This window comes from Physeter macrocephalus, chromosome 9 (genome assembly GCF_002837175.3).
Source record: "Physeter macrocephalus isolate SW-GA chromosome 9, ASM283717v5, whole genome shotgun sequence".
Classification (NCBI taxonomy): domain Eukaryota; kingdom Metazoa; phylum Chordata; class Mammalia; order Artiodactyla; family Physeteridae; genus Physeter; species Physeter macrocephalus.
In genome coordinates, this window is record NC_041222.1 from 35,023,265 (window position 1) to 35,049,352 (window position 26,088).

Consider the following 26,088-nt stretch of genomic DNA (forward strand, 5'->3'; position numbering starts at 1 on the left):
ATGTACCTGTCCAGTTTTCCCAGCACCACTTATTGAAGAGACTGTCTTTTCTCCACTGTATATCCTTGCCTCCCTTGTCATAGATTAGTTGACCATAGGTGCATAGGTTTATCTCTGGGCTTTCTATCCTGTTCCATTGATCTATATTTCTGCTTTTGTGCCAGTACCATATTGTCTTGATTACCGTAGCTTTGTAGGATAGTCTGAAATCAGGGAGTCTGATTCCTCCAGCTCCGTTTTTTTCCCTCAAGACTGCTTTGGCTATTCGGGGTCTTCTGTTTCTCCATACAAATTTTTAATATTTTTTTGTTCTAGTTCTGTAAAAAATGCCATTGTTAATTTGATAGGGATTGCATTGAATCTGTAGATTGCTTTGGGTAGTATGGTCATTTTCAGAATATTGAATCTTCCAATCCGAAAACATTGTATATCTCTCCAACTGTTTGAATCATCTTTAATTTCTTTCATCAGTGTCTTATAGTTTCGGCATACAGGTCTTTTTTCTCCCTAGGTAGGTTTATTCCTAGGTATTTTATTCTTTTTGTTGCAGTGGTAAATGGGAGTGTTTCCTTAATTTCTCTTTCAGATTTTTCATCATGAGTGTATAGAAATGCAAGAGATTTCTGTGCATTAGTTTTGTATACTGCAACTTTACCAAATTAATTGATTAGCTCTAGTTGTTTTCTGGTGGCATCTTTAGGATTCTCTATGTATAGTATTATGTCACCTGCAAACAGTGAGTTTTATTTCTTCTTTTCTTTTGTATTCCTTTTATTTCTTTTTCTTCTCTGACTGCCGTGGCTAGGGCTTCCAAAACTATGTTGAATAATAGTGGTGAGAGTGGACATCCTTGTCTTGTTTCTGATCTTAGAGGAAATGCTTTCAGTTTTTCACCATGGTTGTCATTTTATTGGCATAAAGTTGCTTGTAGTAGTCTCTCAGGAAGGTTTGTATTTCTGTGGTGTCTGTTGTAACTTCTCCTTTTTCATTTCTAATTTTATTGATTTGAGTCCTCTCCCTCTTTTTCTTGATGAGTCTGGCCAATGGTTTATCAATTTTGTTTTATCTTCTCAAAGAACCAGCTTTTAGTTTTATTGATATTTGCTATTGTTTTCTTTGTTTCTTTTTCATTTATTTCTGCTCTGAACTTTATGATTTCTTTCCTTCTTCTAACTGTGGGTTTTGTTTGTTCTTTTTTTTCTAGTTCCTTTAGGTGTAAGGTTTGAGTGTTTGAGATTTTGTTTCTTGAGGTAGGCTTGTATTGCTATAAACTTCCCTTTTAGAACTCCTTTTGCTGCATCCCATATGTTTTGGATCATCGTATTTTCATTGTAATTTGTCTCTAGGTATTTTTTGACTTCCTCTTTGCTTTCATCAGCGATCTCTTGGTTATTCAGTAACGTTATTCTTTAGCCTCCATGTGTTTGTGTTTTTTACATTTTTTTCCCCTGTAATTCATTTCTAATCTCATAGTGTTGTGGTCAGAAAAGATGCTTGATATGATTTCAATTTTCTTAAATTTACTGAGGCTTGATTTGTGACCCAAGATATGATCTAACCTGGAGAATGTTCTGTGCACACTTGAGAAGAAAGTGTAATCTGATGGTTTTGGATGGAATGTCCTATAAATATCAATTAAATTGATCTGGTGTATTGTGTCATTTAAAGCTTGTGTTTCCTTATTAATTTTCTGTTTGGATGATCTGTCCATTGGTGTAAGTGCAGTGTTAAAGTCCCCCACTATTACTGTGCTGTCTGTTTCCTCTTTTATACCTGTTAGCAGCTGCCTCATGTATTGAGGTGCCGTGTGTTGGGTGCATATATATTTATAATTGTTATATCTTCTTCTTGGACTGATCCCTTGATCATTATGTAGTGTCCTTCCTTGTCTCTTGTAACATTCTTTATTTTAAAGTCTATCTTATCCAATATGAGTATTGCTACTCCAGCTTTCTTTTATTTTCCATTTGCATGGAATATCTTTTTCTATCCCCTTTCAGTCTGTATGTGTCCCTAGGTCTGAAGTGGGTCTCCTGTAGACAGCATATATATGGGTCTTGGTTTTGTATCCCTTCAGCGAGCCTGTATCTTTTGGTTGGAGCATTAAATCCATCCACGTTTAAGGTAATTTTGATATGTATGTTCCTGTAATTCATTTCTAATCTCATAGTGTTGTGGTCAGAAAAGATGCTTGATATGATTTCAATTTTCTTAAATTTACTGAGGCTTGATTTGTGACCCAAGATATGATCTAACCTGGAGAATGTTCTGTGCACACTTGAGAAGAAAGTGTAATCTGATGGTTTTGGATGGAATGTCCTATAAATATCAATTAAATTGATCTGGTGTATTGTGTCATTTAAAGCTTGTGTTTCCTTATTAATTTTCTGTTTGGATGATCTGTCCATTGGTGTAAGTGCAGTGTTAAAGTCCCCCACTATTACTGTGCTGTCTGTTTCCTCTTTTATACCTGTTAGCAGCTGCCTCATGTATTGAGGTGCCGTGTGTTGGGTGCATATATATTTATAATTGTTATATCTTCTTCTTGGACTGATCCCTTGATCATTATGTAGTGTCCTTCCTTGTCTCTTGTAACATTCTTTATTTTAAAGTCTATCTTATCCAATATGAGTATTGCTACTCCAGCTTTCTTTTATTTTCCATTTGCATGGAATATCTTTTTCTATCCCCTTTCAGTCTGTATGTGTCCCTAGGTCTGAAGTGGGTCTCCTGTAGACAGCATATATATGGGTCTTGGTTTTGTATCCCTTCAGCGAGCCTGTATCTTTTGGTTGGAGCATTAAATCCATCCACGTTTAAGGTAATTTTGATATGTATGTTCCTATTACCATTTTCTTAATTGTTATGGGTTTGTTATTGTAAGCCCTCTTCTTCTCTTGTGTTACCCACTTAGAGAAGTTCCTTTAGCATTTGTTGTAGAGAGGGTTTGGTGGTGCTGAATTCTCTCATCTTTTGCTTGTCTGTAAAGCTTTTGATTTCTCCGTCGAATCTGAATGAGATCCTTGCCGGGTAGAGTAATCTTGGTTGTAGGTCTTCCCTATCATCACTTTAAATATGTCATGCCACTCCCTTCTGGCTTGTAGAGTTTCTGCTGAGAAATCAGCTGTTAACCTTATGGGAGATCCCTTGTATGTTATTTGTTGTTTTTTCCTTGTTGATTTCAATAATTTTTCCTTGTCTTTAATGTTTGTCAATTTGATTACTATGTGTCTCGGCATTTTTCTCCTTGTGTTTATCCTCCCTGGGACTCTCTGTGCTTCCTGGACTTGGGTGGGTATTTCCTTTCCCATGTTAGGGAAGTTTTTGACTATAATCTCTTCTCATATTTTCTTAGGTCCTTTCTCTCTTCTCCTTCTGGGACCCCTATAATGCAGATTGTTGTGTGTAATGTTGTCCCAGAGGTCTCTTAGGCTGTAGGCTGTCTTCATTTCTTTTCATTCTTTTTTCTTTATTCTGTTCTGCGGCAGTGAATTCCACCATTCTGCCTTCCAGGTCACTTAATCCATTCTTCTGCCTCAGTTATTCTGCTACTGATTCCTTCTAGTGTATTTTTCATTTCAGTATTGTATTGTTAGTCTCTGTTTGTTTGTTCTTTAATTCTTCTCAGAGTTCTTTAATTATTCTAGGTCTTTGTTAAACATTTCTTGCATCTTCTCGACCTTTGCCTCCGTTCTTTTTCCGAGGTCTTGGATCATCTTCACTATCATTATTCTGAAATCTTTTTCGGGAAGGTTGCCTATTTCCATTTCATTTAGTTATTTTTCTGGGGTTTTATCTTGTTCCTTCATCTGGTACATAGCCCTCTGACTTTTCATCTTGTCTATATTTCTGTGACTGTGGTTTTGTTCCACAGGCTGCAGGATTGTAGTTCTTCTTGCTTCTGCTGTCTGCCCTCTGGTGGATGAGGCTATCTAAGAGGCTTGTGCAAGTTTCCTGATGGGTGGTACTGGTGGTTGGTAGCGCTCTCAAAGAATACTTAAAGCTCAATAATAAGAAGACAATCTGGTTGATAAATGGACCGAAGATCTTAACACACACCTCATCAAAGAAGATACATAGATAGCAAATAAGCAAAGATGTTCCACATTATATACAACCAGAGAAATACAAATCAAAATAAGAATAATGAGATACTACTACACACCTACTATAATAACCAAAATCAGGAATACTGACAACAGCAAATAACGGCAAGGATGTGGAGCAGCAGGAACTCACAATCACTGGTGACTGAAATGCAAAAGGGTATAGACACTTTGGAAGACAGTCTGGAAGTTTCTTAGAAAACTAAAGATACTCTTACCATATGACTCAGCAATTGTGCTCCTTGATATTTATCCAAAGGAATTTAAAGTTATGTCCCCACAAAAACCTGCACATGGATGTTTATAACAGCTTTACTCATAATTTTATATGAAGCAAGTTTATCCACAAAAATTTTATATTACAATTTTATCACCAAAACTTGGAAGCAACCAAGATGTCCTGCAGTAGGTAACAGATAAACAAACTGTGATATATCAGATAATGGAATATTATTCAGCACTAAAAAATAATGAGCTCTCAAGTCATGAAATGACAGGGAGGAACCTTAAATGCATATTACTAAGTGAAAGATGTCAATGTGAAAAGCCTTTCTCTTCTATAATTCCAACTATACGACACTCTGGAAAAAGCAAAAATATGGACACAGTAAAAATATCAGCGCTTGCTAGGGCTTCAGTGTGATAGGGGACGGATGAATAGAAGATTTCTAGGGCAGTAAGAATACTCTATATGATAAACTCTATATGATACCATAATGATGGCTACATATCATGCATTCGTCCAAACCCATTCAAGGTACAACACCAAGAACGAACCATAATGTAAACTATAGACTTTGGGTAATTATGATGTGTAAATGTCGGTTTATCAATTCTAGCAAATGTACCACTAGGTGGGGGATGTTGTTAATGGGAAGGCTATACATGGGTGGATGCAAGGGGTGTATGGGCAATCTCTGTAGCTTCCTATCAACTTTTTTGTGACACTAAAACTGTTGCAATATGAAGAAAGTCTTTAAAAAGTAATAATAATTTAAAAGAGACTGACACCAAAGAGAGAATAAGTTTTCGTTCACCATTTTTACTCCTGCATTTTAACTTACTTTTTCAATCACACACAATGACTGCTAAAAATATACCCGAATTGCTTGAGAAAATTATAAGCTTTCTTTTACCTCTAGTAACCTAAATATTGTAACTAATCCCATACATTCTAATTTAACAGGTACATATTATAGATCTGTCTCATTAATGTACCTAAACTTCTTTTCAATTTCTTTAAATATGCCAGCTTAACAACCTGAGGATGACAGGTGCCAAAATACTACCTAACAAATAACAGAGGATTTCCTTTCATCTGCCTTAAGCTTTTTAAGCTCGAACTTCAAAGGAAGTTGCCTGACACTTGTAGAGTTCCAAGATTTTGTATAATGTCATATCCACTTTATATTGCTCACAACTTACAAAACTGAAATCAAATGCTTCTCAGATTTCATCTTTCTAAATCATTATAGTTTCTGCTTGTGATTGTATTAGGCACAATTTTCTGGTCTTAACCTATAGCCATTTTAGTATCATAAGAATACTAGTACAAAAGGCTTTCCTGGTGTCTTCTCTCTTTATTGGTTTTGTCTGGCTGTAATGCACTGAACCAGAGTTTGGCAAAATATGGCCACGGATTAATCCAGCCTGCTGCTTATTTTTGTAAATAAAGTATTAACTGGAATATAGCCATGCCCACTTACTATGTACTGTTTATAGCTGCTTTCATACTAATATAGCAGGGTTGAGTAGTTGTGACAGACACTACAACTTCAAGCTTAAACATTTAATATCCAGCCCTTTAAAGAAAAACTTTGTTGACTGTTACACTGGATTAATCTCTCATACTCTTGCATTCCATTATCTGTCTATATATAGACATTTTAACCATCTGTTTTAATTCCTGCTAGACTATACATAGTCCCTACATTACTGAACATAAATTCTCCCTAATCATAGACTAACAGAGCAATCTAAAGCAAGGGAAGTTAGCCATTTCTTCTCTCAGAGTAATATCACCTTCTTTTTTGGTACCCTGTAACATCCTAGGTTCTAGCATACTTAAGTATAAAATGCTGAAAAAAAATCTATTCGTAACCATGTTTGCAACAGGAAATGACAGACATCTTTGTCCTTTCTCACATACTGACAAACTTTAAAAGAAATATCAGACAACAGTAAATAGGCAGGAGGACATTTGGGAAGGAAGCCAAATAACCTAAGCGTGTCTAAAATTAACCTATACCTAATGCTTGATTGTAAACAACAGCAAAATGTATAGAATGGTTTTCTTTCCTCCTCTCTTTCTCAAACCAAATTCCTGGCATTCCTCTGCTTTAAGACACTCAGAGTCCCAGTTTGATATTCTTGAATAAGGAAGTCTAAGAGAATGAGAGTAAACTGCACAATGTTTTCTAGAGAATTGAGTCCTATAATTTGAAAGGAAAAAAAAAAAAGGTGTGTAGGTTTCTCTTAGGTCTCTTCCTTTCACATGGCGACAACAGTAAGTAGTATGAACAGGGTCTGCAACATAACATATGGGAAAAAGACCAGGCTATCACTACTTCCTACTATATCTTCCACCCATACTTGAACCACAAAACCTTGAGCACTGCTATATGAGCATTCTCTTCTTGCCTCTCTAGTAACAATGTCACTTAGATTGTTTGGTAGTTGTTAGATGTGTCTTTCTTTAAATTTTAAAATAGATCTGTGGCTAAGGTTTGAATGTTTGCAAGAGAGAGAAAAATTACTGGTGGAAAGAAAAGGTGAAAGGGCTAGCTACAGTCTTAAACTATTTAGGACTAAATCAGCTAAATAGTCCAGTCTAATTTAACAGACTTCTATATTTAGGATACTGGGCTCAAAGCATCACTCAGCTAACAATAAAATATAAAGATCTCGGTAAAAGCAAACACACGATAAATATAAAATCAAGTATTACGATATTTTATTGGAACTTCACCTTTTATTTTCTACAGGATTTAAAAGACAAATGCATGAAAATATAAATCTGTGCTAATGGGTACAATATATAATAAAGATATAATTTGTGACATCAATGACATAAAATGGAGGGGGTGGAGCGGTAAATAGTAGAGTTTTTATATGCAATTAAAGTTAAGTTGGTGTCAATTTTTAAAAAATTGTCAACTTTACAATGTTATAGGTAATCTCCATGATAACTAAAAAGAAAATATCTGTGGAACGTGCATATGTGGAAAAGAGAAGGGCAACAAAACACATCAGAACAAAAAATCAACTAAACACAAATGAAGGCCATAACAGAGGAAAAAAGGGACAAAAAAGCTATAAGACATACAGAAAGTAAATAAATGACAAAATTAATTTGTTCCCCATCAGTATTTATTTTAAACATAATGGTTTAAACTTCACAAAGATATAAATTGACAGAATGAATTAATAAAAAAACGGACCAAACTATATGATGTCTGCAAGAGACTGACTTTAGATCTAAGGACACAAATAGTTTGAAAGTGAAAGATATTCTATGGAAATAATATCCAAAAGAAAGCAGGAATGGCTATAGTATCAGTCAAACCAGACTGTAGGTCAAAACCTGTTACAAGAGGCAAAAGACATTATTTAATAAAAAGTCACTTCATCAAGAAGATATAACAATTAGAAACATATATGCACCAAACATCAGAGCTCAAAAATATATGAAATATTGACAGAGTTGAAGGAAGAAATAGCTCTACAATAACATGAGACTTCAATACCCCACTTTCAATAACTGATAGAACAACCAGAGAAAAGATCAATAAGGAAATAGAGGACTAGAACAACACTGTCAACAAACAAACAAAACATTCCTCCATCAACAGCAGAATACACATTTTTTCATACATGCACATAGAATATTCTCCAGGATAGACCGAATTTTAGGTCATAAAACAAGAGTCAAAAGTTTTTTAAAGATTGAATAGAAAGCATCCTTTCTAATCACAATGGAATGAAACTGGAAACCAACAGCAGAATGAAAAATGTAAAACTACAAGTATGTAGAGATTAACACATTTACTGTTAATGAGTCAAAGAAGAAATCGCCATGGAAAGAAAAAAAATATCTTGAGACAAGTGAAAATGAAAACACAACATACCAAACTTTATAGCATACAGCAAAAACCGTGCTGAGGGAAATTTACAGCTATAAACACTTATATTGAAAAAGAAAGATCTCAAATCAGCAACCTAACTTCATGCCTTAAAGAACTAAAAAAGGAGCAAACTAAACCAAAAGTTAGCAGAAGTAAGGAAATACAGATTAGAGCAGAGAGAAAATAGAGAATTGAAAAATAATTGAAAAAAAATCAACAAAAGAGTTTGTTCTTCAAAAAGATGAACAAAACTGAAGAACCTTTAGGGAGATTGAGATAAAGACAGAAAAGACTCAACTAAAATCAGAAATGATAGTGGGAATATCGCTATCAATCCTACAGAAATAGGAAGGATTTTATGCCAACAAATTGGATAACCTAAATAAAGTGGACAAATTCCTAGAAACACACATCTATCAACACTGAATTTTGAAGGAAGAGAAAATCGAGATAGACCTATAACTAATATGGAGAGTGAATCAGTAATCAAAAATCTCACAACAAATAAAAGCCTATGATCAGATGGTTTCACGAGTGAATTCTACCAAACGTTTAAAGAATTAACACAAATTTTTCTCAAACTCTTCCTGGAAACTAAAAGAAAGGAATACTTCCTAACTCATTTTAAGGACAGCATTACTCTGATACCAAAACCAAACAAAGATACTACAAGAAAAGAAAACTACAGACCAAAATCCCTTATGAACACTGATGCAAAAATCACCAAAAAAACACTAGCAAACAAAATTCAACAACATATTAAAAGGATTATACACCATCACGCAGTAGGATTTAACTCTGGAATGGAAGAATGGTTCAACATATGAAAACAGATCAATGTAATACACACCACATTAACAAAATGAAGGGACAAAATAACACATGATCATCTCAACTGATGAAGAAAAAGCATTTGGAAAATGCAACACGTTTCCATAATAAAAACACTCAAAAACTGGAAATAGAAGGAAACTACCTCAAAATAATATGGTCATATATGAAGAAACCACACATAGCACACTCAATGCAAAAGACTAGAATGATCAAAATAAAGGATGCCCACTTAAATTACTTGTATTCAACATCATACTGGAAATTCTAGCCAGAGTAATTAGGCAACAAAGAGAAAAAAAAGGTATCCAAATTGGAAAGGATGAAGTAAAACTGCCTCTGTTCTAAGATGAAGTGGTCTTATATGTAGAAAATTGTGACAATTCCACACACACACAAAATGTTAGAACTAATAAACAAATTCATCAAAGTTTCAAAATCAACTTGGAAAAATCAACTGAGTTTCTATTAACCAACAAAGAAATTAAGAAAACAATTCCATTTATAATAGTATCAAAAAGAATAAACTTAACCAAGGAAGAAAAAGATATACAATGAAAACTACAAACTAATGCTGAAAGAAATTTAAAAAGACACAGGTAAATGGAAAGATATCTTGTATTCATGTATTGGAAGACCTGATGTTAAGATGTCATTACTGAAAACATTTGCAGATTCAATGCAATCCATATCAAAATCTCAATGACACCTGTTGTTAAAAATAGAAATATCCATCTTAAAGTTCAAAAGGAATCTCAAAGGACCCCAAATCACCCAATCAATGTAAAAAAAGATTAATGTTGGATGACTCATGCTTCCTGATTTCAAAAGTTACTACAAAGCTACAGGAATCAAAACAGCGTGGTACTGGCATAAAGACAGACACAGAGACCAAGGGAACAGAACAGAAAGCCCAGAAATAAACCGTCACATATATGGTCAAATGATTTTCAACAAGGGTGTCAAGACTATTCAATAGGGAAAGGCCAGTCTTTTTAACAAATGGTGCTGGAAAAAACTACACATCCACATGCAAAAGAATAAAGCTGGATCCTTATCTTACACCACATCCAAAAATTAACTCAGAAAGGTTTCCTAAGCACTAAAAGTATAAAACTCTTTGGAAAAAAATATACAGGAAAAACACTGGATTTGGTGATAATTTCTTAGATATGACAACAAAAGCACAGGCAACAAAGATAAATTAAACTTAATCACAATTCACAGCTTTTGTGCATCAAAGGACGCTATCAAAAGAGTGATAAATAAGACAATCCACATGAAGAAAGAAAATACTTGCAAATCATTTTATCTGGTAAGAAGTTAATATCCAGGAAAACATTTTTTAAAAAACAAAACAAATCTCCAACTTAACAACACAAACAACCTAATTAAAAGGTGGGCAAAGGACTTGAACAGACATTTCTCTAAAGAAATATATAAATTGCCAATAAGAACATGAAAATATGCTCAACATCACTAATCATTAGAAAATGCAATTCAAAACTATAATTAAATACTACTTCACACCTGTTAGGATGGCTATTATTTTTTTGAAAAGGAGACAATAACAAGTGTTGGTGAAGAGGTAAGAGAAGTTGGAACCCCTGTGAATCGTTGATGGGAATATAAAATGGTGCAACTGCTATGGAAAACAACAGGACAGTTCCCCCAAAATTAAAAATAGAATAATCCAGCAATTCCACTTCTGGATATATACCCCCCCAAAATTTAAAGCAGGGACTCCAATAGATATCTGTATACCGATGTTCACAACAGTATTATTACAACAATCAAATGTCCATTAACCCATGAATAGATAAATAATATATGATATATACATGCAATGGAATTAGGCCTTAAAAAAAATGAAATTCTGACATACACTACAACATGGGTCAACATGAAGACATTATGCTATGTGAAATAAACCAGGCACAAAAGGAGAAATATTGTATGATTCCACTTACATGAGGAACCTAGAGTAGTCAAATTCATAGAGACATAACCCAGAATGACGACTTGGGGGAGGACAGAGTGGGATATTGTTGTTTAACAACGGGTAGAGTTCCAGTTTGTGAAGTTGATATGGTGGAGTGGTTGGACAAAAATGTGAATGTACTTAATGCCACTGAATGATACACTTAAAAATGGTAAATTTTGTTATATATATTTTACTACAAAAAAAATCAATGAAACATGGTATTTCTTAGCTATATAACTATTAAGAAAATCTACGATCACATGAAACAGGTAATACATACTTGGGCATCCTTATATCCATGAAAACCATGGCCTTAGAGAGTTCCACATTGAAGTGCATAGGTACCAAGATATGTTGTGTGGATACATTGAGTTTTCGTGCTTCTTTCCAATTATCACCTAATTACAGAAAACAGTACATGTGTAACTTGAAAAACATACTAAACCTAACATTACCATTCATACTTCGTAGTCATACAGTGCATGGTATGAGGAAATCTTCCTACATCAAGATAATCTTAATGCCATATTCCCAGGTACACATACTCAGCAGGTAAATTCTTTTCCCTTTCAAAGACTCTGTTTTAATAGGAAAAATGCTTATTAAAATGTTAACAACAACATAGTTTTAATCAAATCTACTGTGCATCCTTGGCAATCACTATGCCAACCATACATTACTCAAAAAACATGGCTCTGAGGCAATAATGAAAAAGGTGGGGAAAAGTGCAGTTCTTCAGTATTAACTAATAAAAGTTACATTTAAGATTTATAACTGACACTGTTCTAGGCAATGTTTAAATTTTCATTTAATTCTCACAATGATGTATAACACCCCATTTTAGAAAAATGAGACAGAGGAATTTACAGCTTGCTTATGGTCAAAAAGCTAGTGAGTGATAAGGTTGAAATTGTCACCCAGGTCTGCCAACACGTGACCCTCTGGTAACATTCACTGCAGTGTCACAAGCCTAAATGTTCAGTAAAGGAATGGCTAAATAACTGACAGCATAGCCTTAGAACTGTAGATAGCCAGTACAAATCATGAATTTAAGTGTGCAAAATATTACTGGTAAATGAAAGGGAGGTCAGTATATAAAACTATGTAAATCATGTTAAAAACGCATTCACAAACACTCCCAAACACCACACAAAATACATCCCATACATTCATAGGCACATACATCGAAAAAAACACCAAAAGGATATCCACTGAAATATCAACAATGCTCATGTGTGAGCAGTACGATAAAGAATGATGTTTTTGTTTTTCTGTATTGTCCAGATTTTCTAAAAGACATGTCTATATTAGAAAGAAATACCTTTTAAAATTTATAACAAGATTAATGGGATCCATATAATACAAAGCAGTTTCATGTACATTACTCCATTTGAACTTAATAATACCATAAGTCAGTTAAATCTTCAGTCAAGGAAAACCAAGCAAATGAAAGCTTAGACTCCTGAAGACAGGTAGTAAAATGGACTTTATTACAATTTTTAAAATTCCAACAGTACCGAGATAAATGAAATATTTCCTTCACTTCTCAATTTACAGATAAAAAAATAAGATATTTAGAAGCATGTGTTTCAGTATTTATCAGGGAAGTCTATGACAATTACATAAAGTAACCCCAATGTCAAAAAAAACCCTGCCCCCCCAAAGATTTAATTATTTAAGAATAGTTAATGCTTATCAAAAACAACTCCAAGGAATTCCAATAATTTTCAGATAATAATAACGAAATACTGAAAACAATTTTTTACAAAGCATCTCAATATCTTAACTATTAAGTATGGCTCATGGACTTCAGAAACCAGTTACCAAAATGTATCAAACATATCAAAATATAGTAATGTATTCCTTGAAAATAAATTTATGGATTTTTCTATAAACAATTTGCATTTGCCATCTACTATACTTTTGGGTTCCTTTTACACCAACTGAAATATGATAAAAATAAAAACCAAGTTCATTACTCTTAAAGCAAATATAGTTAGAGAAAAAAATCAAATGTTCCAGTCCTATATACACTAACATTTTTAATAATCATAACTTTAGGATCTCATTGCTTCTCCTTCTATTAGTTAGCTCAGATAATTAAAATTTGACCATATACACATCTCAATGTTCACTAACACCCTGGAGATTCAGAAGCAATATGACAGTGGAAAGAGAAAGAGGGCTCAACTAGTCTGGGCTCTCTATCTACTTTAGTGGCTCCTGACAAGTGAATTTCTGGCTTTGGTCACTTCAGCTAAAAAACTAGATCCAGATCAGAGGCGCCTATTTGTACACCAAAGTGAATAGGGTAAAGGTATTCCTAACATAGTGACCTTCTTCAGTCTTTGTGTAACTGTTTACAGCCTGGGCTATCAGAGCCCCTAAGCTGGCTGCCTCTGGCCTTGAGCAGCCTCTTCTGGTTATCCCATTGTGTAATACAAATAACACTTTAAATATGTGCCAGTGCTTTCCAACCTTTTCCAAAGGTTGGAAAACACTGGTATAGATCAGGATTTCTCAATCTCAGCATTACTGATATTTGGGCCAAGACTGCTGTGGGGTGGCTTTCACCTATATTGTATGCGGTTTAGTAGCATCCCTGACCTCCACTCACTAGATGCTAGTAGTGCCCCAATTCCCCACTCGTGACAACAAAAAATGTCTCTAGACATTGACAATGTCTCTTGAGGGATCAAGTCACACCTACTTGAGATATTGCTCCTAGGAAATATCTACTATCACTTCTAATTCAAAAATATAAAAGTTCTAACATATTTAGGATGAAAGTCTTCAGAGAAACTGTCTAAAAACCTAATTAATCACTTCAGCAAAATGAATCAACAAATAATGCACTGTATACTTACCAACTCTGCTGTAAAGCAGCTGTATGCTTGTAAGCTGAATATCAAAAGAATCATAAGCTCTATGCATTATCTCTTCAAGTTTCGCCCCACCTTGTTTTAAATCTGGTAATTCTGAACGAATTTTACTTGTCACCTTGAAGATAATTTTAATAGTTTAAATTACTTCAAAATGAAAATATAAAGTTTTTTCTCTTTCAGACTATAATATAAAAATTTAACAGGAGAAGATAAACTCATAAGCTGACATACATTATAAGACTATTAGAAATGTCTTTATCCATGACATATATAATGAGAAGGCCAGGTATAAAGTAAATTTTTACATATTAAGTTATATTTTCTAATCATTTATATTAAAAAAGGGAAACAAAGCCAGTTCTGGTAAATAATAGATCTAAAAATTTTTTTAATCTGCTAAGAAGCCTTTTTATTAAAAACAAAATTAAGAGACAAATATAACTTACAAAATGTTTCCATGGCACGATGACAGATATTTAGATAACTTTATAAGAAGTGAGAGTCCATAATTAAATATTAGTGTACCTGAATTTTAGTTCCAGCTCTGCCATTTATGCAATCCCAAGCAAGTTATAGTTGTACTTCCCCTTGCATGGTATACTATGCATACTACTGTTTTCACTCAAGTATCCTGGAGATCACGTCACAGTAGTATATAAAGATCTCATTCATTCATATATATATATATATATATATATATATATATATACACACACACACACACACACACATAAATGTATGTGTATATTTTTTTTTATTTTAACATTTTTCCATTTTACATAGTTCATGTGAAGTAGACAGTCAAAATTGATTATCTGTTTGAAAGGTAATAAATTTTAGTCAAAAGGTTAAGCAAATTACCTCAGGTCATAAAACTAGAAAGATACCCTTCTGACCACTATACCTTTCCACTGGCTGTTTCCACTATACCATACTGCCCATGAACCAATTCCATAACCAATTTCAAATATGAATAATTATCTGTATAAAATTTTATTATAAATGTCAATCCAGCAGTGTCTACATAATTACTAACTGAAGAGTAAAAAAAAAAAAAAAAAAAAAAAAAAAAAAAATATATATATATATATATATATATATATATATATATATATATATATAGAATAAAGGAGAATGTCAATATCAAGGAAAGGCACGTATTTGTTAGGTAGCCAGAAAAAGCATTCCAATATTATCCATCCCTTCTGGGTCTTTAAATTGTTAGTTATTCCTCTACATTTCATGATCTGGAGTACTGCTGTCCAACAGAACTTTCTATGATGATGGAATTGTTCTCCATCTGTTCTTATACAGTAGCCACTAGCCATCTGTGACTATTACACACTTGAATGTGGCTAATGTAACTAAGGAACTGAATTTTTAAAAATTTTAATCAACTTAAACAAATACATGTGGCCAGTGGGTACCATACTGAACAGCATAGATCTAGAAACACTGAAAAAAAAGTATTCTCTACTCAAAACTGAGGGGAAAAACATACATAATTGAATAAGAAGTGAAATGCAAGAAGACCATCTCTCAATTTTAGAATTATTTAATAGAAATATTAAAATGCCAATATCTAAAGTATATACACAAAAAATTTCAGAAGGATGAATATATATTTAATTACTTCCAGAACTCCCTTCCACTCTACACATTTTAACTGACCAAGTAATAAATTTAAATTGAAAAGGAAATAAACTCCTCAAGCATTACTCTCAAATTTTATAAATATAATTCTTAGGTTCACCCCTGACCTTCAGCATTCAATTGGTCATTTTCCTATTAAAAATGTAGGGAAACTATCTAATTAAATGAAACTTCACTTTACTTGCCAGAAGGGAAGATTTCTCAAATCCTAGTTTCTGCTATTAAGCTAAAAATTAATATACCAAATCAAATGTCTAAAAACCAAAATACATCTTAAACAAAGAAACACCATGTCATATTATAAAATAATTATTAGTAGTATATACCTTTAGATGACCAAGATCCAAAAGAAGCAGATTTGATGTAGGGTTAAAAATTCCATCTTGTGGGATAATAATATATGAAGCCTTCAAATTAATTTTGAGATCAAGAACTTTCTGTGTTTCAATAATATACAGCAGACCTGCATAAAAGTTAAATCTTTACAATGAATTGTTTTCACAAATTACTCAAGAAATAGAGAATCATTAAACACATGACTTGGTAGCACAACCTTAAAATAATATGAAATTAGTATTAATTTTAAAATAAACTTGAGCAAAATATTCTGAATATAAAGTAAGATATTTGTTAGTCAATGTGTATACTCATTAAATATAACTGAGTGGAAAACTGGGATACTTCTTCAAAAAGAAGTTTTTGACCCATAAACCCAATTTGGGAAAACTGGGGAGATACACATCTAAAAAAATTAAGTTACATGAAATATTAGAATCTATATAATTCTTCCCAATTCATGAACTTAATACAGCTACCATCTACCATAATGAACAATGGTACTTGATCTTTATATTACTCTGAGACAATGAAAATCCTGGATTATTAAATCATCTTCAATAAAACTGTATGTAAACCAGAAAAAGCAACCAGAACTTTCTATGAAAATGGATGAATAAACCAAAGTGAATTTTAACTAAGATAAAGTCTTGAACTTATACTAAAACATTTAACTAGATTTCTAAATCTTGGTAACATGAATAAATAGGTAGGCAAACCTACTCTTCCACTAAAAGCAACAAAAATGGTTGGATATAAAGCAAAACAAACAAACAGCAACAACGAAACCTACTAAAAACACTAAGAGGAGGCAAGAAAGTAAGGATCTATGAAGCCAAAAATCAAATTGAAAGAGAAAACCTAACAGATTTAAATGGGAGCCATAAAAATTTTATCCTGAGACCATTTTCTGCACTTGGTAAACTCTGGAACTCCTTTCCATAGCCTCACAGAGTATAAGGAACAGATGACAAAAATGAGGAGTCTAGCAGGAGTTCTTTTCATAAATTTGGGATCTAAAAGGTACATACTCAAAGTAAGAGTAATCCAGAAGTTAAACCTCACTGTCCCTAAAACCTACCCATAGGAGAATGCAAAGAATGTCTCTGAGAAAAACTGGGAAAAAGGGGTAGTCTCCCTGTGAACCATAATCACAATACAGTCCTCAAGTGGATATGTAGCACAACTTTTTTTTTTTTTTTTTTGCGGTATGCGGGCCTCTCACTGCGGTGGCCTCCCCCCTTGCGGAGCACAGGCTCCGGAGGTGCAGGCTCAGCGGCCATGGCCCATGGGCCCAGCCGCTCCGCGGCATGTGGGATCCTCCCAGACCGGGGCACGAACCTGTGTCCCCCGCATCGGCAGGTGGACTCTCAACCACTGCGCCACCAGGGAAGCCCTGTAGCACAACTTTTGTCATTCCAAAATATCCCAAGTAATGATTTTAGATAGTGGTCCCACCAACATGCTCGAGATATCTGGCAGGAAAAAATGAAATTCTTCCCTGAATGAAAGTCCATATATCCTAGACTTCAGGGAATTCTCCCAAATAATTTTCCAATAAAAATGAGCAGCTCACAATCAAAAATCAACAAAAAGACAAAGGTTAACATAAATATAAGAAACAGCAGAAATAAAAGAGAGGAGAAAAAGAAACACAAAAGTCTTCACATAATGGAACTGAAGAGATAATTATCTGCTGAGACAATATAAAATAACTATACCGTTGACCCTTGAACAACACAGGTAAGTCCACTTACACAAGAATATTTTTTAAAGGTAAATATTTACATTACTACATGGTGTCTGGTTGGTTGAATCCGGGAATGTGGAAGAACTACAGATACAGAGGGCCCACTGTAAATTATACACAGATTAACTCTGGCATTATTCAAGGGTCAACTGTGCTTATAATGTTTGAAGAAATAAAAGACAAGTTTGAAGATATCCATGGGAAAGAGAACTATAAAGAATAAAAAATCAGATTTTAAATATAACAAAGCAGAATTCCTAAAATGAAAATATAATCATTGAAATTAAACTCAATGGGAAGATTATTAAGCACATTAGACAGCTGAAGAGGGATTCAGTTAAAATCAGAAGATAAATTAAAGGAAATTACCCAGCATGCAACGGAGGAAAAACAGATGGAAAGAAAACAAAATATATAAGTTAAGAAGAATGATAGAGTAAAAAAAGCTAAAATATATTTAGCCAGAATTACAGAAGAAGAGAATCAAGAGAAAAAAAATCTGAAGAGTTAATGGCTAGATATTTTCCAGATGGATTTTCTAGAAATAATTAAATCTACCAATCCTCAGATTGGGCCACAGTTGGATACATCATACTGAACCTATAGAATATAAAAGATAAAAACATCTTAAATGTAAAAGAAAAAGGACAGATAATCTACAAAGAAGCAGCAAACACACTAACACCTGCATTTTCAACATCAGTAATGGGAGCCAAAAGACAGTAGAATGGTCACTTCAGTGTGCTAAGAACAATATAATCACCAACTCTGAATTACATATCCAGTAAAAAATATCCTTCAAAACTGAGGACAATTACTTTCAGACCCAAACCAAACAATACAACAAACAAAAAAGTTTGCCATCAGCAGACTCTCAATAAAGAAAAAAATGTATAAATGAACTACCAAAAGAAAGGAAATAATCCCAGATAAAAGGTGTTAAGTTCAAATAGGAATAAAGAGCAAAGAAAGTAGTTGATATATAGGTAATTATAAATCAGCATTGACTCTACAAACAAAAAATGTCCTATGAAGTTAAAACAAGAAAAAAATAACAATAGCATGTAAGTAATGAGAATGGTGAAAGGAGTTCAAGTGTTCTAAAGTGTTCCTTGCAATGATTGGGAGAAGGTAAAATGTTTTATTAAATTTTATCTCAACAAAAATTTGTGTTTTAATTACTACAGTAAAAAGAGAAAGAGAATATTTAAGTTTCAAATGGTACAAGGGTGGGAATGGAGGAAGTAATGCTAGAATTTATCCAAAGGCAGGAAAGAAAGGTCAAGAAATATAAGACTGTCAGTATCACAGCTTGAAAAACATCCCACTATATGTTGTTGACATGACACATCTAAAAATAAAGATAGAGGGAAAAAGTAAGTAAAAGAATAAAAAAACATATAGCAGGCAAATTATAACCAAAAGAAACCTAGACTATCCATATTAATATCAGAACAAAAAAAGAAAAAATATTTAAAAATTAAAGCATTACTAAAAATATTGACAACTTATACAGATAAAAGATTTGGTTCATTGGGAAAAAAATATCTCTGCATGTACCTAATATAGCACCAAACTTTATAAGGAAGAAAATTACAGATCTACATGAAATAGACAAATCCAAATGGAAAGTTTGGTATTTTTCATATACTTCTCTAAATAACTGTTAGAATATGGTGAAACAAGAAGGAAAAAAATCCAGTAAGGATACAAAAGATTTGAAGTACATGATAAACAAATGTGACTTAAAGGATATGTATAGATATTTAAAAGATATGCTTTTCAAACATATGTGGAATATTTTTTAAATTACCATATATTGAGTCAGAAAGCAAGTCTCAACAAACTACAAAGCATTAAAAACCACAGAGATCATCTCTATAGTCAACTATATTTTGAAAATGGAATCTCTAATTTAAAATCTTCCCCAAAGAAATCTCCAAACCCAAATTATGCCAAACACTGAAAGAAGAAATGAGACCCAACAAACCAACTGGCTGAACAAACCAATCTTACAAACTCTCCAAGAGAATAAAGAAGGATGGAACTTTTATTTTCTGAGGCCAATATACTAAAATCTGGAAGTCATTACAAGAAAGGAAAATGACAGGCCAGTTTCTGTCATAAACAGAATTTCAAAAATCCTAAAAAAAATTTTGCAATTAACTTGAATGTGGTACATAGGTAAGACCTTTCTAAGTGTAAGAAATGATTAACATTATATCTAAATTTAAATATAAAGGTACCAAATTAGCTTCAATTAAAACTGTATCTAGTCTAGAAATATAAACTCAAAAAATACTTTACTAAAATCAGCATAACATGACTGAAAGTTTAGTATAGGATAAGTACTTAATTCACCAACATTAATACTGGCATTTACCTGCTGCTGTCTTATCACGAAATTCTTCAAGTTTTGTCAAAGTCACTGAAGTCAGCTGTGCTAGATTTACCTCTTTTGGAGGTCTGAAGAATTCCACTATACTATTTACTGTTCTCTGTTAAAATAAGCATCATTAACATGAGGAACAAACTCAAGGCAAATTGAAATATATTAAAACTTAGGAATTACAAAAATGCTTACTGCATCATATAGCATTTCTAAAGGTTCAGCTTCTATGATACACCTTTGAGCAACAGTTTCATCTAATGGATTTATCTCAAATATAATCCGCAAGAGTGATGCAGCATCATCCAATGAAGACAAGAGGCGGGGTTTTGTTGAATTATCTGGTAAGCCAGTAATATGAAATGAACCTATTTTGGTTTCGAATCTGCATGAAAAAAGATAGGACAGATATTAGCAATCAGTACAATTTTAAAGTATTTTTCAAATTAAAAATAATAAAATAAAAATAAAACCAATTGCACTTTAGGGCTTCCCTGGTGGCGCAGTGGTTAAGAATCCACCTGCCAATGCAGCGGACATGGGTTTGAGCCCTGGTCTGGGAAGATCCCACATGCCGCAGAGCTACTGAGCCCACGAGCCACAACTACTAAGCCTGCGAGCCACAACTATTGAAGCCCGTGCGCCTAGAGCCCCTGCTCCGCAACACAAGAAGCCACTGCAACGAGAAGCCCGCACACTGCAATGAAGAGCAGCCCCCACTTCCCGCAAGTAAAGGAAGCCCACACACAGCAACAAAGACCCAACAAAGCCAAAAATAAAAATAAATTAAAAAAAAAAATTTCACTTTGCATTTCTTGCTACTTCATTCCATGCACACCAAAGAAAATACACAACTATTAGATCTAAACTGACATAGATTAATTCACAAAGAATTCTATTCACATGTTGATTTCCAGATTAAGAAGCTTTTGAAGGGTCAGGGGTTTCTGGTTCCCTATGAAAGGAGTTTGAAGTCACCATTCCATATTAACAACAAGTAAAAAGCTGAACAAACCAAAAAATCAACAACTCTTCTTCAATATGTAAGAGAGGGGAGTACACAGGGCAAACTGCTGCCCCTAAGACTGAAGACACAGACAGGGAGTGGAGTCATGGCTTACCACAGCAGAGATCTGCAAAAAGGAAACCACCATGGACACTAGAGCCAAGGTTGGAAAACCTGAACTGTAACTGAATTGCTAGAGACTTAGTGTGGACAACTCTGAGAGTTAAAAACTCCAGAGGGAACTACAATGAGGCATCACCTGACACCGGGCAGAATGGCCATCATCAAAAAATCTACAAACAATAAATGTTGGAGAGGGTGTGGAGGAAAGGGAACCCTCCTACACTGCTGGTGGGAATGTAAATTGGTACAGCCACTATGGAGAACTGTACGGAGGTTCCTTAAAAAACTAAAAATAGAGCTACCAGATGACCCAGCAATCCCACTCCTAGGCATATATCCAGAGAAAACCATAATTTGAAAGAATGCATGCACCCTGATGTTCACTGCAGCACTATTTACAATAGCCAGGACACAGAAGCGACCTAAATGTCCATTGACAGAGGAATGGATAAAGAAGACATGTCAGCAGAGGAAGGCCCGCATACCACAAAAAAAAAAAAAAAAAAAAGAAGACATGATACATATATACAATTATTACTCAGCCATAAAAAGGAATGAAACAGTGCCATTTGCGGAGACATGGATGGACCTAGAGATTGTCATACAGAGTGAAGTAAGTCAGAAAGAGAAAAACAAATACTGTATAATATCACTTATACGTGGAATCTAGAAAAATGGTACAGGTGAACTTATTGGCAAAACAGAAATAGAGTCACAGATGTAGAGACCTTATGGTTACCAAGGAGGCGGGGAGAAGGGGGACAAATTGGGAGATTGGGATTGACATATATACACTGGTATGTATAAAAGAGATAACTAATGAGATCCTACTGTTTAGCACAGGGAACCCTACTCAGTGATCTGTGGTGACCTAAATGGGAAGGAAATTTTAAAGAGAGTGGATGGATATATGTATATGTATAACTGATTCACTTTGCTGTACATCAGAAACTAACACAATATTGTAAAGCAACTATACTCCAATGAAAATTAATTAAAATAAAAAACTCTAAGGGGACCCAGCCACAGGGGAGTCCCCCAAATAATTTGAGATACACCTCCAGGAATTCAACCAGGTTCCCAGAGTAAATATTGGAGAAATATCCCCTCCTCAGGCAAGTGGAGAGGAAGATGAACCATTTAAAAAATATGCCAGAGCACTCTGTTGTTCTTAGCAAGGCCTGCCCTCTGGAGAAACGAGTTAAGTAGAGCCTTACCTAATGGGGTATTATCAGAGCCAAAATGACCAAGGGAACGGAAATATCCAACTCCAGTCAAGTCTACCACTCCATATGGGGGGAGGGAAATACCCAACTCCAGCCCACACTACCCATTCTATCCCCCCTAAGGGAGTAGGGAAAAAAACTGAGAAACTCTTGTTAAGTTCACAGTACAGAAGCACAGGCTCATTCAAAGACTGAGAGCTCATCACAGGACTACAGAACTCTTCCCTTTCTCCCACATCTTATAACCAAATTATTAAGGACCTATTTACAGCAATTCCTTTTACCCAGTATATAATGTCTGACTATCAGGAAAAAAATAACACGGCATATAAAAAAGCAAAAAACACAATTTGAAGTGACAGAGCAAGCATCAGAACCAAACATGGCAGGGATGCTGGAATTACATGACTAGAAATTTAAAGCAACTACAATTAATATGTCTAATGGTTAATATGTCTAACAGATAAAGTAGACAATCTGCAAGAACAGATGAACAATGTAAACAGAGGGATGGAAATCGTAAGAAAGAACCAAAAATGAATGCTAAAGATAAAAAACACTGTAACAAGAATGACTTTGATGGGCTTATTAGGAGACTGCACAGATGCACAGCTAAGGAAATCCCTGAGCTGGAGAAAAATCATACAAATACAGAAAGCATTTCTAAAAAATCAGAAGAGAATATCCATGCATAACTACAAAAGTTGTACCATACAAGTAATGGGAATACCAGAAGAAGAGAGAACGGAACAGCAGAAATATTTCAATCAATAATGATTAAGAATTTCTCCAAATTAATATCAGACACTAAATAACAGATTTAGGAAGCTCAGAGAACATCAAGCAGAATAAATGCCAAAAAAAACCCCCACAAAACAAACAAAACAAAAAACAAAGAAAAACCCACTGCACCTAGGCATATTTTCAAACTACAGAGAATCAAATATAAAGAAAAAAATCCTAAAAAGAGCTAGGGGGGAAAACATCCTTACTTATAGAGAAGCAAAGATAAGAATTACTTCCACATTCTCAGAAACCATACTAGCAAGAACAGAGTATAACAAATATTTTAAAGTGTAAGAGCAAAAAACTCTAAAGTAGAATTCTGTACCCCGTGAAATTTCCCTCCAAAAGTAAAGAAGAAATAAAGACTGCCTCAGACAAACAAATATCAAGAAAAATTGTTGCCATTAGACCTGCCTTTCAAGAAATATTAAAAGTAGTTACTTAGAGAGAAGAAAATAAATGAAGTTGGAAACTCAGATTACATAAAGAAAGAGCACTGAAGCAGAAAAGTGAGGGTAAAATGCAAACATTTAATTGTCCTAACAGATTATTAGTCTGTTCATTGTTAATAATCTAACAGTGTATTGAATAACAGGAATGACACAAGGGATTAGAGGAAGGAATTAGGATATTTTGTTATTACTGGGTACTCACATTACCTGTGAAATAGTATAGTATTATTTCAAAGCAGACTTAGATCAGTTGTAAAAAAAAAAAAAAAAAAAGAAAAAGAAACGAAATTGAGTTATTTGTAGTGAGATGGATGGACCTAGCGTCTGTCATACAGAGTGAAGTAAGTCAGAAAGAGAAAAACAAATACCGTATGTTAACACATATATATGGAATCTAAAAAAAAAAAAACCAAAAAACAGGTTATGAAGAACCTAGGGACAAGATGGGAATAAAGACACAGACCTACTAGAGAATGGACTTGAGGATATGGGGAGGGGGAAGGGTAAGCTGGGACAAAGTGAGAGAGTGGCATGGACATATATACACTACCAAACGTAAAATAGATAGCTAGTGGGAAGCAGCCGCATAGCACAGGGAGATCAGCTCGGTGCTTTGTGACCACCTAGAGGGGTGGGATAAGGAGGGTGGGGGGGAGGGTGACGCAAGAGGGAAGAGATATGGGGACATATGTATATGTATAACTGATTCACTTTGTTATAAAGCAGAAACTAACAGACCATTGTAAAGCAATTATACTCCAATAAAGATGTTTAAAAAAAAAAGGCATTCCACAAAAAAGATGTTAAAAAAAATTAAATAAATAAAAAGAAAAAAAAAGCTATACATACTACTATATATAAAATAGATATCTAATGAAGACCTACTGAATAACACAGGGAACTCTACTCAATACTCTGTAATGACCTATATGGGAAAAGAATCTAAAAAAGAGTGTAGATGTGTATGTATAACTTTTTCATTTTGCTGCACAGCAGAAACTAACACAACATTTTAAATCAACTATACTCCAATAAAAATTAAACATTTTTTAAAAAATTAAAATAAAGGGCTTCCCTGGTGGTGCAGTGGTTGAGAGTTCGCCTGCCGATGCAGGGGATGCGGGTTCATGCCCTGGTCCGGCAACCACTAAAAAAAGTTTAAAACATTTTAACTGATGTGCCAAGAAAAGAGAGAAAATGGAATCATAAAAAATGTTCAATTAAACTGCAAAAAGAAGAAAAGACATGGTAGAAAAAAATAGGAACAAAGAACAAGGGCAATAAATAGAAAACAGTAACAATTATGGTAGATATTAATATTAAGAGAACAAGAAAATAAGCCACAGAATAGGAGAAAATATTTGTGAACAACACATTGATAAGGACCTATTATCTAAAATATATAAAGAACACTTTAAACTCAACAAGAAGAAAACAAACAACACAATTAAAAAATAGGCTAAAGATCTTAAGACACCTCACCAAATAAGACTGACAAATAAGCATATGAAAAGATGCTCTACATCATGTCATCATGGAAATGAAAATTAAAACAACAGTGACATACAACTACATACATATTAGAATGGCCAAAATCTGGAATAATGACAACACCAAGTAATGACAAGGATGTAGATGGAGCAATAGGAACTCTCATACACTGCTGGTAGGAATTCAAAATGGTATAGTCACTTTAGAAGAAAGTTTGGTGGTTTCTTACAAAATTAAGCATATTTTTACCATATGATCCAGCAATCGGCTCCTTGATATTTACCCAAAGGAGCTGAAAACTTATGTCCATATAAAACCTGTACACAGCTGTTTACAGCAGCTATATTCATAACTGCCAAAACGTAGAAGCAACCAAGATGTCCTTCAGTAGGTGAATGGATAAACAAACTGTGGTACATCCAGACAATGCAATGTTATTAAGTGCTAAAAACCATGAGCTATCAATTCATGAAAAGACATATAGGAAGCTTAAATGCATATCACTAAGTGAAAGAAGCCAGGCTACACACACTGCATGATTTCAACTACAGGACATTCTAAAAAAGGCAAAACTATGAACACAGTAAAACAATCAGTGGTTGGGGGAGTGAGTAAGGAACGAATAGCAGAACGGAGGATTTTTAGAGCAGTGAAAGTACTGTGTGTGATACTGTAACAAATGGACACTTGTCATTCTATGTTGTCCATACCACAGAATGTACAACAAGAGCGCACCACGATGTAAACTATGGACTTTGGGTGATTATGCCAGTGTAGGTTCATTTTTAGTAAAAATGTAGTATTCTGGTGAGTGGTGTTGATAATTGCGGGGGGGCTCTGTATGTGTAGGGGTAGAAGGTATATGAGAAATGTCTATACCTCTCTCTAAACTTTGTTATAAACCTCAAACTGCTCTAAAATAATAAAGCCTTTTAAAAAAAAAAGT

At 34.1% G+C, this 26,088-nt stretch overlaps 1 protein-coding gene across 2 annotated transcripts in view; it reads right to left on the reverse strand.

Moving 5' to 3' along the window:
* VPS13A (vacuolar protein sorting 13 homolog A) overlaps positions 1-26,088 on the reverse strand; it is a 280,175-nt gene that overhangs the window by 187,450 nt on the left and 66,637 nt on the right. For both annotated transcript variants that reach the window (XM_024126732.3, XM_024126734.3), the window contains exons 18-22: positions 20,254-20,443; positions 20,053-20,167; positions 15,910-16,046; positions 13,913-14,045; positions 11,326-11,443 (exon numbers count right to left, since the gene is read on the reverse strand). In XM_024126732.3, coding sequence (XP_023982500.1) covers positions 11,326-11,443; positions 13,913-14,045; positions 15,910-16,046; positions 20,053-20,167; positions 20,254-20,443 — 693 coding nt within the window. The remainder of the gene's footprint in view (positions 1-11,325; positions 11,444-13,912; positions 14,046-15,909; positions 16,047-20,052; positions 20,168-20,253; positions 20,444-26,088) is intronic.